This window comes from Podarcis cretensis (assembly GCF_951804945.1).
Source record: "Podarcis cretensis genome assembly, chromosome: 11".
Taxonomy (NCBI): Eukaryota; Metazoa; Chordata; class Lepidosauria; order Squamata; family Lacertidae; genus Podarcis; species Podarcis cretensis.
The window spans coordinates 38,103,431-38,117,890 of record NC_137180.1 but is presented as its reverse complement, the minus strand read 5'-3'; the positions used below and the strand labels follow the sequence as shown (position 1 = coordinate 38,117,890).

At 41.2% G+C, this 14,460-nt stretch overlaps 1 protein-coding gene across 4 annotated transcripts in view; it reads left to right on the top strand.

Annotated features, from left to right (window-relative positions):
* The window catches only part of HOMER1 (homer scaffold protein 1), a 78,550-nt gene that overhangs the window by 51,694 nt on the left and 12,396 nt on the right, over window positions 1–14,460 (top strand). For all 4 annotated transcript variants that reach the window (XM_079995720.1, XM_079995719.1, XM_079995721.1 and 1 more), the window contains one exon: window positions 9,976–10,132. In XM_079995720.1, coding sequence (XP_079851846.1) covers window positions 9,976–10,132 — 157 coding nt within the window. The remainder of the gene's footprint in view (window positions 1–9,975; window positions 10,133–14,460) is intronic.

Genomic DNA, 14,460 nt, shown 5'->3' with positions numbered 1-14,460 from the left:
TTGAATCCAAACATCATCTTCGATGTGCACAACCTTCCTATGTGTGTAGTTTATCCTTGCTTTAAATCATATAAATAAATGGTAAAGATAAATTGGCTTTTTACCTGTCCTTCATCATAAGGTCCCAGGGTAGAAGATTATAAAGCGTGTTCTCACTAGCAGAGAGCACGTGTTGCGGTTGGGGGAACAGGCCACCATTATGACTAGGCAAAATTTGGTGAGAACCCAAGCCTGTAAGGGTTAAATGGGTTGCTGGGGAATTTTGAGTGTTGCCAATTCGGAGGAGGGGTCAGAGTCTATAAATATAGGGGACAGACGAGAGGACGCCCTCTTGGCCGTTTTGCATCGGATCACCTGCCCCCCTCCCTTTTATAGGGTGGTTCCTGGGTTCATTTGACCTTGCTATGCCTGTCATGGGGTCGTTCGCCTTTGAGCGGGGGCCTGGTAGGAATTTTGCCATTTGGCTGATTGGCTGTTGCCATTTGGTTTTTGCCTACTGCGTAGCAAATCGTCACAACTTGTAAGGTTGGCGGTTAGGCATTGGTTAAATTGGTGATTGGAGGGGTAAGGTGCCTATCCCTCCAAATGATGCGAATGGGAATTCCGTTAAAGGAATCCAGGGGCTTGCCATTCTTTCGTCCTTGTCCGTGGTGCCGGGCTTGGGCCGTGCAAGCCCCACCGGAACATGAGGGTGAGCGGTGTTGGACTGATTCCCAGCCTCATTTCTCTCCCAATACTTGTTTCCCACGCTGGCTTCCGAGGTGCCCGGAAGTGCCAGCTCTGTCCTTGGGGGCAAGGACAGATAGTCATAACCAATGCCTAAGCAACCACTCACATTTTCTGTATTTTAATAAAGTTGTGGCCAAAATTATGCCAAAAACCTTAAACAAAAATTAACGTGTGATGTGTGAATTTTTGGGGGGTGGTACTGTGGAACTCAACACGCAACAATATAATGGCACTGCAAACAAAAATGTAGCAACCTTAGCCCAGCATTAATTTTTCTATAGGTCATTTCCATCCTTGGTTCCTCTTTTACCCCAAGTTCTGTTCTTGCACCACTTACAGTTGCATCAAACCCTTGTTTTGCTTACTGCTCCTTCTTCTATCAGCTACTTTGGCTCATGCTCAGCATTCTTTGTTGTACAACACTCTTGTTTCATTCTTTCCCAGCAATATACAGCTTAGACTATGGATGAGTCTTTTCTCTATACGAAGAGCGGCAGATGTGCACATGAACAGTTTTAACTTTGTGAAACTGCTCCTGCAATCCACCAACTCTTAGCTTCTCTCAAAGGACCTTACATCTGTGTGTTCCATGGTTCCTATTCCCATTCTCAGTTCTTAGAATGTTTGCAAATATGTTAAGGCGTCATCAGTTGATGCCAGAAGTTTCACCATCACCACAACCAAAATCCTTTTGTTAGGTCAATTCATTATCTTATATAAATAACAGCAAACTAGGCCTTATTAAATAGAAGAGTAATGCATTGCAGAAAAAAAGCACTCAAAACTCCAGCTGGTCTGGTATCAGTGTTGTCATCCTTGTACATTCTGCCTTTTGTTCAAAAGTAAATTATTCAGGAAATTATCAGAATTCAAATTCTGAGCAATATTGTTTCCTTCCTTTGCTTCATGCCCATGAAGCAAAAGTACTTCTGTATAAAGTATGGTCAACCCTTATTGGGATCTGGCCGGACATCCCACGGGTAGCCCTCTTGCCTGAAGGGAAATGAGCACAGATATTGCAGTGCTAGTTTTCAGGAAAGATTTGTGTGGATTCATATGTTATGGGTACTATCTAGCAGCAAACAAACTAATTAAAAGCAATGGTGCCTAGCCACAAATGATAAGAAAAATAATATAAAAATCAGGGTAAAATTGCTGGAGTATTTTATTTACAAATAAATACAAAAATTCAATGATAGAGCACATGCTTTTCATGCAGAAGAACCCAAATTTATTATCTGGCATCTCCAGGTATGGCTGGAAAAGGCTCTTGGCCTGAAGCCCTGTAGTGAACCACATGGACCCCATGGTCTGACATTGTAGAAGGCAGGTTTCTATTATTAAACCAGTGATATATCTAAATACACGTCAGCAGACAAAAAGCACACATTATTTGGAACTCTACATTCAGGGGATAGAGTTTAAAAACAACAATAATAAACATAAAAATTCCTTCCAGTAGCACCTTAAAGACCAACTAAGTTAGTTGGTCTTTAAGGTGCTACTGGAAGGAATTTTTTTCTTTTGTTTTGACTATGGCAGACCAACACGGCTACCTATCTGTAATAATAAACATGTTTAATAAACATGTTGCTGACCAACGTTCTTAAAAACCATAATGCATTGTAAATATGTTTTAATTGAAAGTAGCACAGGAAACATCTAATAACAGATAGTTAATGCATTTTAATACATAGTCTTCAATGGCTCAAATTTACAAAGTAGTGTCATATTTCATTTTCAGAGTTCTCCTCCAGTTCAGGCTTGCATATAGTTACGTAGCCTAACAGTAGAGGCATGTGCATATTTCCCTGGAAGTAAGTCCCATTATGCTTAATGAGGTTTACTCCCGTGTAAATGTGTATAGGATTGCAATTTAAAGCAGGAGTTCTTCTCCTTATTGAATTGACTGTAATTTAAATCTTAAATGATTTTCATCATACGTTTATCTCAATCATCTCATGAATATAACAAACATTTATTTGGATCTGAAGAGAAATTAATTCAAGGAAATTTGCAGAAGGAAAGTTTCCCTCCCCTTTTCATTTGCAGCAATCTGCCCCCTTCCAAAAAGCATTTTGCTTTTATTAAATGTTCTTTTTAGAACTGGCAATTCCCTCCTGAACAAAACTGGATGGATCAGGGGGGAGGGGAAGGGAGGAGTTGAGCAGCTGGAGGAAAGCAGAATTTCCCAAAATTGGGCTTGGAACCAAAAATATGTTAAGCAAATTTACAGAAGGAAAGTTTTAATTTACATCCCCACACACCCCTTTCTGCATTGTTCAAGAGAGTCCCTAGCCCTCTTAAGAGGTTTTGCCTGCAAGGTGGAGAGGGCACATTTGGCTGCAAGGGGCGGGGAGGGGAAACTGTCCTTTCATGAACATCCTTGTTAGCTTACTTTATAATCCAGGTCTTTTGTAGAAGTAGAAGGATACCATGTCAATGCAGGGCCTTAATTGATCTTCAGCATAATTGAACAAAATATTTATTTATGCTTAGTGTAAAGATTTACACTGAGAGAGAAGTGCTTATAGCAGCGAATGTAAATGCTAAGCATGTACAGCAGGCAAATTTCTATCTACACCCCTCTCTGTTCTGCTCCCATACCAAACAAGAGTCATTATCAGAGCTTCAGGATAAATCCTCTCAAGGCAAAACACACAAGGGTGTGAAGTAAGGTTGCTGGCTTGGAGAGAGAGGATACAACCTAAAGAGAGTCTCAAGAGCCAAAGGGAGTTTCCCAACCCTGATTTTAGAATAATTCAGTTGAAGCGGCTTCATTTATGGCAAAAAGAAAATACGCCAATAACAGCACTATGGGTTACACAAGACACTAATCATGTGGTTTTCTCTTGAGTTCTATATTTTTCCTTCACAAATATGGGAACTAGTTCCAGACCCTCTAAGTGTCCCTGTTTTCCAGAAGCCATTCCAGTTTTGATCTGATTTGATCCCAGAATGTCCCACTTTTTCTTAAGATGTCCTTATTTTCATTGGAGAAATGTTGGAGGGTATGGAGTTCTTTACCCCTGCCCTGGAATGCATTTGTGTTTTTGTGGCAGTTAATACTATCTTTCATGAGGAAGTAACAGTAAACGAGAAGATGAATTCAACTTGCTTACTACACAAACTGCTTTGAGAATATTTTGAAGGATAGTGGTGTATAAATATTTTAAATAAATAAATTTGTAAACAAATTTTAGTCTTGAAATTCTGTTATTAGCCAGTTGATCCTTTTTGGGCACGGGACAGATTGTATAGATCTATCACACACACTAACTGCAAACTCCTCGTGCTCTATGTAGCCAATGTCGCACTATCCACACAACAGCAAGTTACCACCAAAGCTGACAGAACTTTTTAAAAAGAAAAAATGGAGGCAAACAGCCCAGTGATGACTAAGCATGCTCAGTGGGCAGTGAATGCTATTTAACTGTGAGGAAATGAAACAGAAAATGTGGTGGGGGGTGGAATGGTTGGAGCCCTGAACTGCGCACTACAGAATTTTGTTGCAGGTCCCTTGCAATAAAACTAGTGGTAATCCAACATCGCAAGTATACTGTCCTATTTCTTCCTTCCATCCATAATGGAAGGAGAGAAGCCTTAGTGCAGGGGCTATTCCTACACTGAGAAGAATTGGATTGTATGTGTACTTCACTGTTTGGAGAAGAAGTAAAATGACAGACTTCCAGGAAATTGTGAAGGGAAGGGAGTGATCTTGCTGGTTATTACCATTGGGGGGGGGGGAATGCCAAAGGGCCACATAACTTTAACACACACATGACAAATACTGTAAGAGAGTGCAAATGATCTGAGAGAACCTTTGCAGAAGCTCACATAATATTGCTGGCTATCAAGGAGAGAAGTTATGACCTTTTGCCTCCACCAGTATTGGAGGCATTATCAAACAGGTGTGACTCTCGTGCAGGTGCGTTCATTATGGTGCTAATGATGGCACTTGACATCTCAGCGTCCAGGAAAGGCATAATTATTTATACTCCAAAATCACTATACCAGATGCCATATGAAATGTGGCTCTCTCTTCAAACACATTTAAAAAATATTTTTCCCAATCTACTTTGAGTTAGAAAAATGCAGTAATAGCCCTATCAAAATATTTTTAAACGAAAACCTAAACATTTTAAGATGGCAGCGGTGTATGTATATAATGTGTGTATTAATTAAATAGTTCATTCAGATATAAATAAATAAAAATAAATAAAACAGCAGCATAGATTTATTTTAAATAAATGAAAATACCAAAACACTTAAAAAATAGCCCAGTCATACTTTACAAACAGCATTTAAGACGCAGTGGCCCAAAATAATTAAGTTTTGAAATCCACTTAAAAGTTTGTGCCCATCTTAGTGGGGAGGAAACTTCATAACTTGGGTACCATCACAACAAAGGCCCTATCTCTTGTGTCTGGCAGCTGAAGCAAGCCTAGATGCATGGCCTCTGAAGCACATTTTTGTACCCAAGCAGGCTTGTATGAGTGTAGGCTGACCTTCAGGCTACTTGATCACAAACTCTTTAGGACTTTAAAATGTGCCAGTAACCAGTACAACTGGTACAGGACCACTGTCACATGGGACCAGAAAACATCTGGCAGGGGGGCTGTCTTCTGCACCAGTTGAGGTATCAGAACCATCATCAATGGTAGCTCCACTCAGAGTGTCTTTCAGTAGTCCAGCCTAGATGTGACTGGTGCATGAGCAATCAAGGCAAGATCTGACCTCTCTCAAATGGGATGCAGCTGGCATGATTCAGATTCTACTCTTGGTCACATAGATGCAGCTGGCATCAAATTTCAATCATTCCATGATGTAGAATAGTACAAAGGTAGCTCATTTGGGAATCCCAGGTTTACAAGAGCCAAGAGAAGATTTCAAAAGCCCTGCATTGCATGCCAAAAGACAGATAATAACTCAAGGTGTTGCAACTAATTGTCACATAAGGGATTATTTAAGTAGCAACTATAGAGTACTTTCTACATTTTAAATAAAGTGTCCAACAGCTTTTATTGTGGTGAATATATTTTGTTGCCTTGAGCATAGAGAGAAGCAGTAAGTAGGGCAATCCAGTTCTTAAGCAGGGTGGCAAAGGAAAAGGAAATATGTACATTTTCGATACCATTTATGTTATATTTATTTGCTGCTTTTTACAGCAAAGTGTCTTAAACTGACCCACAGGGGGGAAATAACAAGAAACATTAAAACCAAATGTCAAAACAGCAGTAATACAAGTACTCATTCATATATAAACAAATGCTACCTATCCTCTGAGCACAAAAGAGGCCGCAGGCATAACTAGTTACCCACCGAATTAAGGGCCAAAATTTGGCTGACATCTAAAAGTAGACCATAATGGTGCCAGCTGTGCTTCCTTGGGGGAAAGCATTCCACAAGCGGGAAGCCACCACTGAAAAAGCCTGCACTTGTGTTGCCACCTTCTGCATCCCCTTGGACGAGAAACACAGAGAAGGGTCTCATATGATGAACACGGTGTTTGGGTTGGTTCATGTAGGGAGAGGCGTCCCTGAGGTATTGGGGTCCTGAACCACATATTGCTTAATAGGTCAAAACTAGCACTTTGTTATGGACACTTACTGGTAGCCAGTACAGTTGTGTCAGGATACGTGTTACGTACTCAGTCCACCTGGCTGTTTAATTCTGTACCAACCAAGAGCGGTTTCAAAGGCAGCCCCATGTATATAGTACATTGCTGTAATGTATACTGGAGTTTACCAGAATGTAGACAACAGAAGTCAGTTTATCTCTGTCCAGATAGCCATCTGGACTTAGCTGCATAGAATGCAATCTATGCTCCACCAAGGCCAGTTGTGCATCAAGCAGCAGTAATGGATCCAGAAGTAGCCCCAGGCTACATACCTGCTCCTTCAGAGGGACTGTGACCCAATCCAGAGCAGCCATGGATCTGAGGGAAACACCCACTAACAGTACCTCAGCCTTATTCAATTAAGTTTCAGTTTATTGGGTCTTATCCAGCCCATTACTGAGGCAAGACACCCGTCTAGCAGATTCACTGCCATGACTACATAGAATCGTAGAACTGTAAAGTTGGAAGGGATTCCAAGGGTCATCTAGTCCAACCCCCTGAAATGCAGGAATCGTAACTAAAGAGCCAGTGAGATATAGTGGTTAAGAACAGTAGTCTCGTAATCTGGTGAACTGGATTTGCATCTCCGCTCCTCCACATGCAGCTGCTGGGTGACCTTGGGCTAGTCACACTTCTTTGAAGTCTCTCAGCCCCACTCACCTCACAGAGTGTTTGTTGTGGGGGAGGAAGGGAAAGGAGAATGTTAGCCACTTTGAGACTCCTTCAGGTAGTGATAAAGTGGGATATCAAATCCAAACTCCTCCTCTTCTTCTAAAGAATCCCTGACCAATGGCCATCCAACATCTGCTTAAAAACCTTCAATGAAGGGGAGTCCCACCACCTTGCAAGGGAGTCCATTCTGCTGTTGCATAGCTATTACTGTCAAAAAGTTCTTTTTAATGTTTAGTTGGAATCTCCTTTCTTGTAATTTGATTCCATTGGTTTGGGTCCTACCCACCAGGGCAGTAGAAAACAAGCCTGCTCCATTTCCCATGTGACAGACCTTTAGATATTTGAAGATGGCTATCATATCACCTCTCAGTCTCCTCTTCTCCGGGCTAAACATACCCAACTCCTTCGACTGTTGCTCAAAAGTCTTGGTTTCCAGACCCTTCATTTTGGTTTCCGCCCTCTGCACACTCTTCAGCTTGTCAATATCCTTATATTGTGTCCAGAACTGGACACTGTACTCCAGGTGGGGTCTGACGAAGGTAGAATAAAGCAGTACTATTACTTCCCTTAATCTGGACACAATACTTCTGCAGCTGTGATAGAGCAATGTATCAGCAGCACATTACTGAAAATGTACTCCAGAGCTCTGGGTGAGCCCATTCAGTATAGGAAAACCTAAACCTGCAGCACTGAGGACTGTAGGGGCTGAACAACACCCCCCCCCCATCACCAGTCTCTGAAGATAACCATCCTGAATTGTATTGGAACCTGAAAAGCGCCACTGCCTACCCTCAATTTGGATAGTCACAAATACTGTGGTCAATGGTATAGAAAGCCACTGAGAGATCAAGGAACAGTAACAGAGACACAGGCCGCCTGTTTCTCCTAACAAAGGTCTTTGTGAGCAAGGTGGTTTCCATGCCCAAGCTGGGCCCAAACCCTGATTGAAATAGGTCTGAAAAGTTAGTCTTACACAAGAGAGCCATGCACTCAAGAACGTTGCTCAAGAAACAAACATTGGCAACTGGTCACTAATTGTTTAGATTTTATGGATCCAGGAAAGGTTTCTAATGAGTGATCTTACCATCACCTCCTTTTGGCAAGCAAGGACCATCCCTTCTTGCATGGCCAAGCAAGCTGCTGCCTCCTTGTTAGATTTTACCAGCCTTGAAGAGCAAGAGTAAGAACAGAAATGGTCACCTGTGCTGATGCCAGCACCTTGTCCACATCCTTGTGCTTTACTAACAAACTCTGGATGGCTCTTGAGAATCACATGCTAAAATAGTGGAGTCAAGGTCTCAGCTGATTCAAGCGATTTTATCTTCAAATTGCTCTGCAAAAAAATCACAGCAAGCCACCACTGGTTTTAGCTAAGCTAGATTATCATTAGGATTTATTAAATTGGTATACTGCCCTTCATCTCAAGATCCCAGGGCAGTTCACAACAGATAAATACAAAATGAGAATACAAAATACTTTGCATACTAAATAAACAAAAGGAAAAACAAACCAATAACCCACAAACACATTGCAAACAAAGTAAGCTTTATATCACCTTCATTGCCACTGAGTAAACTTGATAATGAGCACTCACTAGTTTTCTGTTGCATTCGCCTGAAGATTTTCTCCACTTGCATTCAAGTCGTCTTCCAGCTTGTTTCATTGCCCAAGGCTCTGGTGTATACCAAAGAAGCCAACAGGGTTCTATCAAGTGGCAGGGGGAACTCGGGGGATTGTGTCAGTGGCCCGGATCATCCATGTTTTCTACAGGCAACCAGGGCCAGTCATATCAGCTGGAAAATCCTCCATAGGGTCTGGGAACTAATTGAATCCTTCAGCCTTCAAGGACATTCCCCTGCCTACATGGAGGAAGAAAGCTGCTGAAAACCTAAAATGCAACAGGAAGTGATCTGATCTTGACAACGGACTGGATCACTCTCCGATCACCCTATTTCTGCTCAGTTGATGAAATCAGATGTATAGGCTATGGCCTGCTACATGTGTGAGGCCAATGGCCTGTTGAGACAGTGTCATGGTTGTCATGGCAGCCATGAAGTCCTGAGCTGTCCCAGATTTAATGGCCTCAACATGGATGCCAAAGTCCCCCAGAACCAACAGTCTGCGTCACCTCAACACCATATCTATGGTTTTAATTTTTTTATTGTTTTAATGACTTTTACTTATAATTTATTGTTTTATTATGTTGGTTAACTGCTTCAAGGTTTTTTTTTACAATCAAATGGTATATAAATTTTATGACAGATGTAATGGCAAACTGTGGTTAGTTTACAAATGAAAGCAAATGTTTCTATCTTCCTTGAGGTTGAGCAGGGGAAGGGAGAGTACATGGGCCTTGGGCTTGTCCAAGTTATTTTCCATATTGCTAATCTTTGGCTTAGGCATACTTTCAAACTCTCTCTTTGCATATTGTAAGATGGTTAACTAATATAATGCAACTATTTTTTTTACTAATTCCTGACCTGTTATTGGAGAAGGTAACAATAGGTGTTTTCATTGTTTACTTTTTATCTTCTATGATTAGGTTATATCTAGTATGAAAATTCAAAAAAATCATTCACATATTCACAGTCAGATATTTGTCTTCCAAAACATACAAAGCTACCTTATATTGAGTGGCAGTGGCTCTCGGCCATCTTAGGGAGAGGTCTTTCCCAGGCTTGATGTCCTTTTAAGTGGCGAACCAGAGTTTGAACCTAGAATCTTCAGCGTGCAAAATATGTGCTTATCTACTAAGCTTCCTCCCACCCGAATCCCTAGGCAATGGGTTTTTGCATCATGCTCTACTTTGAAAAAAATAATAATCATAGAACTTGGGAGGGGCCACGAGACTTGCTGGCTTCTAAAGACAATTGTATAGGCATGAGCCAGAGAACAAAAATAGCCCAGTGATGCTGTGGTCTCCACTATTGTGACAACTGTTTTTTTGTCCATAGTTCAGCAATCGGCAAGCACTGGGAGGCAGAACTTGCAACACTCAAGGGTAACAATGCCAAGCTTACAGCAGCTCTGCTCGAGTCCACTGCCAACGTGAAACAATGGAAACAACAGCTTGCTGCATATCAAGAGGAAGCAGAACGTCTACACAAGCGGGTAAGTTTAAAGCTTTTGACTACATATTGTTAGTGGATCTGCATGTTATGAACTAAGAAAAAGGTGCAGTAAAAATCTTCTGGTCATCTGACAATAGCATTCATGCAAGCTGAGCTTTATTTTCTCTTCTGATGAAATATATTATAAATTTTTCATGTAATAAATTCTCCTGTAGTAATAAATTATATATTATTATATTATATAGTTTGAGTTTTATCTAACAAATCATATAAATATGTATTACTAAGTGATGTCTATAGCGCTGGGTCAGACGTATAAGATTAATCTAGTGTACTTGGACTTGCCCGTATGTGAGTCACTTTAAACCATAGCTAAGCATTATTTTGGTTTAAAGGTGAATGTGCAGTGTACTGGTGCATGGGGCTAAAATCGTGGGCAACTTTGCTTCTCTTCTTCTCATGCTGCTGCTTCACTGCTGGAAGCTAAACCATGGTTTGGTTTAGCATTAGGTCTCCACCTGGGCTCATGGTTTTTCTTTCTCCAAACAAACCATGAGGTGCAACCTACTGTAGGTTTGATTTTGTGAGCTTGTGCCCATTAAGACAACTGAAACCAGTGCAAAATAGCTGGAAAATAAATTCTTTATTCATGGAGAAGTGCAGGGGCAAACTATCTCAGTCCAGATATATGGCAGGCACAGTGTCGTTTTGTCTGTTTATATTTATGTGCCTTGTGAAATGGTAGCAAGCACAATTTTTTTCACTTTATATACTGCATTGATTCATATTCAACCAAGCACTAATTTGATAAACTCATAATGTAGACAACTGTGGATATTCAAAATGATCTGCTCTCTTTTTCATCTCTTGTTGTTTCATTTATCCTCTAGTTTGTACATTCCTCCCACTCTAAACTATATTCTCTCTTTAGGTTTGTTAATAAGATAAACTAAGACAAGTTAAGTACGTAACTGCATGAATTAAGATTCTGTAAGGGTGAAGACATACGTAACATTTTTAGAAGAGCATTTGCCCAGGAAGCACATTCACCGCATTCAGTTCAAACATACCTTGTTGATCTCTGGAGGGAAATAGCTCTGCAAGGATAAAGTAAAAGGTAAAGGTAAAGGTACCCCTGCCCATACGGGCCAGTCTTGACAGACTCTGGGGTTGTGTGCCCATCTCACTTAAGAGGCCAGGGGCCAGCGCTGTCCGGAGACACTTCCAGGTCACGTGGCCAGCGTGACATCTTTGCTCTGGCGAGCCAGAGCCGCACATGGAAACGCCGTTTACCTTCCCGCTGGTAAGCGGTCCCTATTTATCTACTTGCACCCGGAGGTGCTTTCGAACTGCTAGGTTGGCAGGCGCTGGGACTGAGCAGCGGGAGCGCACCCCGCCGCAGGGATTCGAACCGCCGACCTTTCGATCGGCAAGTCCTAGGCGCTGAGGCTTTAACCCACAGCGCCACCTGCGTCCCTGCAAGGATAAAGTAGAAGCCTGCAATGTATTCTTCTGCCCAGCTGTTCCTCTTGGTGTCATCCAGAAGCAAATACTCCTAGAGAAGTTTTGTGCTTTTGAATTTTTTTCCGTCTTCAATTTATGAGTTGACAAGTGAGCAGATTAAAATAAAATTAAAAAGTGGATAGCCATCTGAAGTATGGGAGGGAAGGTCAAGAATGTTGGCTGAGCTCACGCATGATTTGTTGGTATGTGTGTTTGTCATTTCAGCTGTAGAGCTGGAAGGAAGCCAGTCTTGCATTGCTGTTAGAAACACCCTTGGTACTGTTTTGTTACATCAAGTTTTATTAAATGTGTTGGAATTTTGGGTGGGTGATAGTTGTAGACAAAAGGGAGCTGTATTTTGTATGCAAATCTGTTAAAGCCCAACATCACTGGATGCAAAAGATTTTTCTATGCATATCCCATTCTCCAGGGAGGATCACTGCAAAGTATTTATCCCAGCATGCCACTGTGATAAGAACCTTTCAGAGGATAAAGGATGGAAGTTCTGAAACTGTCTAAGGGGCAAACTACATATCATATGCAAATGTTTGTAACGAATCCCTGGCAGCTGCATTTCTGAATAAAAGTGGGTTGGGAGGGGCATATCTTCAGTCGAAAAGTGGGGAAAGGCTTTTAACCCTTTTCCTGACAGCTAGCTTCTCAAACAAGGAAATACAGTGGTACCTTGGGTACAGATGCTTCAGATTACAGACGCTTCAGGTTACAGACTCTGCTAACCCAGAAATATTACCTCAGGTTAAGAACTTTGCTTCAGGATGAGAACAGAGATCATGCAGCGGCAGTGCAGTGGCAGCAGGAGGCCCCATTTGCTAAAGTGGTGCTTCAGGTTATGAACAGTTTCGGGTTAAGAACGGACCTCCGGAACGAATTAAGTTCTTAACCCGAGGTACTACTGTAGATACTTGCATCCTGATCGTAATCAGGATGGTAATTAGCTAGCATAATTTGGAAAATAAAAGTCTGTCTGTTGAGAAAAGGCTTAAGTGCCTGCTCCCTATCTAATGCTTCACTGCTCAAAATGGTTCTCTCCCAAAGCCTATTTTCTTCAGAAAGTGCATGGAGGAGCAGCATTCACACGTGGTTCTTTTTGTCTCTAAAAGACTGTAGTCTTGTTCACACTTGTTTCACTAAAATCCATCCAAGCAAGATGTTTCAGTAAGCTTCAATACTGTTTTTTGTATGGACACAAATTTCTGACAAGCAATATTGCTAAAAGGCCTATAGCCTTCACAATGCTTAGTCGTTAACCCTTGATCCATCCACTTTTCTGGGAGCAGCAGACTTCAAAGCTGTAAGGATGATTGAAACAGGTACATCAAGAGCCTCCATAATATTAATATAAATAAAAACTTAAGAATATTTTACAGGTACAGTAAGCACTTTGTGGCCACTGTAGGTCAAGTCAAGTCAAGTAACCTTTATTGGCATCACATAAGAACATTCGCTACTGTAGGTGTGGGAGCGTCTCTCATTCACCATGAAGAAACTACACTGTCCAATTCACTCCAGATGTTTTTACGTGTGTTCATGTGCCTATAAATACAATTTAAACTTAAAGAAATAAGAAAATGTGTATTTTGCAAAAGCTGGATTTGCATGTGATACCTCCTTGCCACATTGTTTTCTATAGTTTTCTTTCCTTCCTTTCCTAGTATAATTTCTCCTTTGTTTTGTGAAATTATTGACTTAAGTTATAATAACAGAGGGTTAGTTATGAAGTTGGCTGCATGTTTATGCTGAGAAATGTGTATAAACGTGACCATAAATCACACCAGGGAAGGCTCCTGCAGTGTGCTGTCCTCTTTGGGAATTACTAAGCGTAGCTGACAGACACGGCCAAAATAATAAATCCAACTCTCCAAGGAAACCTAGGACATGATTGTATTTAAAAAACAAATCAACTTCAATTTGTGATCACCTCAATAGCTGTAGAGGTGAAGCAAAACAGGGTAAAGTTGGGAAATCAATGTGCCTATTCCTGTAAAAGGCTGACCACACACTGTTTGCTTCCTTCCTTCCTGGGCTACTTCCATCCTCAGCAATAGCAGGTTTTTCTGGCCCTCTCTCCCCCTGGCATAATTGGTCCTCAGGAATGCTTAGTAGGTGACAGGCGAGCCTTAGCAGAGAGCACAGGTTTTGTGGCATTTTTTCCCCTTTCCCTTTTCCATCTTGTCATAAAACTATGGCCCTTTACTGATATGCAGTGTAAACCTATCCATGTATATGTCAAAGGAAGTCATAATGTATTCAGTGGTGCTTACATCCAGTTAAGTGTGCATAGGATTTCAACTTCAGTTTTCTTTGTTTTCAACTGGCATCCTTCTGCTGGTGGAAGACTTTGATCCAGTGAAGGCTCTTGTCATCAGAATGCAGGGAGAAACAAAGTTTGCTGCTTCCCCTCCTTCTGTACCCACACTGTTGCGAAGGGTCAGCTGGTCTCTAGAGCAGATTTTGCATAGCGATATCCTCAAAGGATGAGGGGGAAAGGTGAAAATTGTCTCCCTTACTGTTTTGCTTACAGAAGCCTCTACTGAATTAAAGAGGCTTTTGTTAGCATGGGGATACTATTGGTTATCCCTTAATTAAAGCAGTTAAATATTATATATTAAATATATTAATGCAATAAAGCACAGTGTAGTCCTTCCAGCCAGGTGAAAAAAATGCCCCAAAGCACATATTTGTTCATAGTCCTTTATTGGCATTACTGGAAGACTTAATTTGCTGGGGAAAGTGTGTCCCTTGTTGTTTTTCCTCTATTTGTCCATCCAGTAAGAGCTGGAATTGTAGAATTTGAGGTTAGCCATGCACATGAGAAGAATCCAATTAATGCAGAATCTTACCATA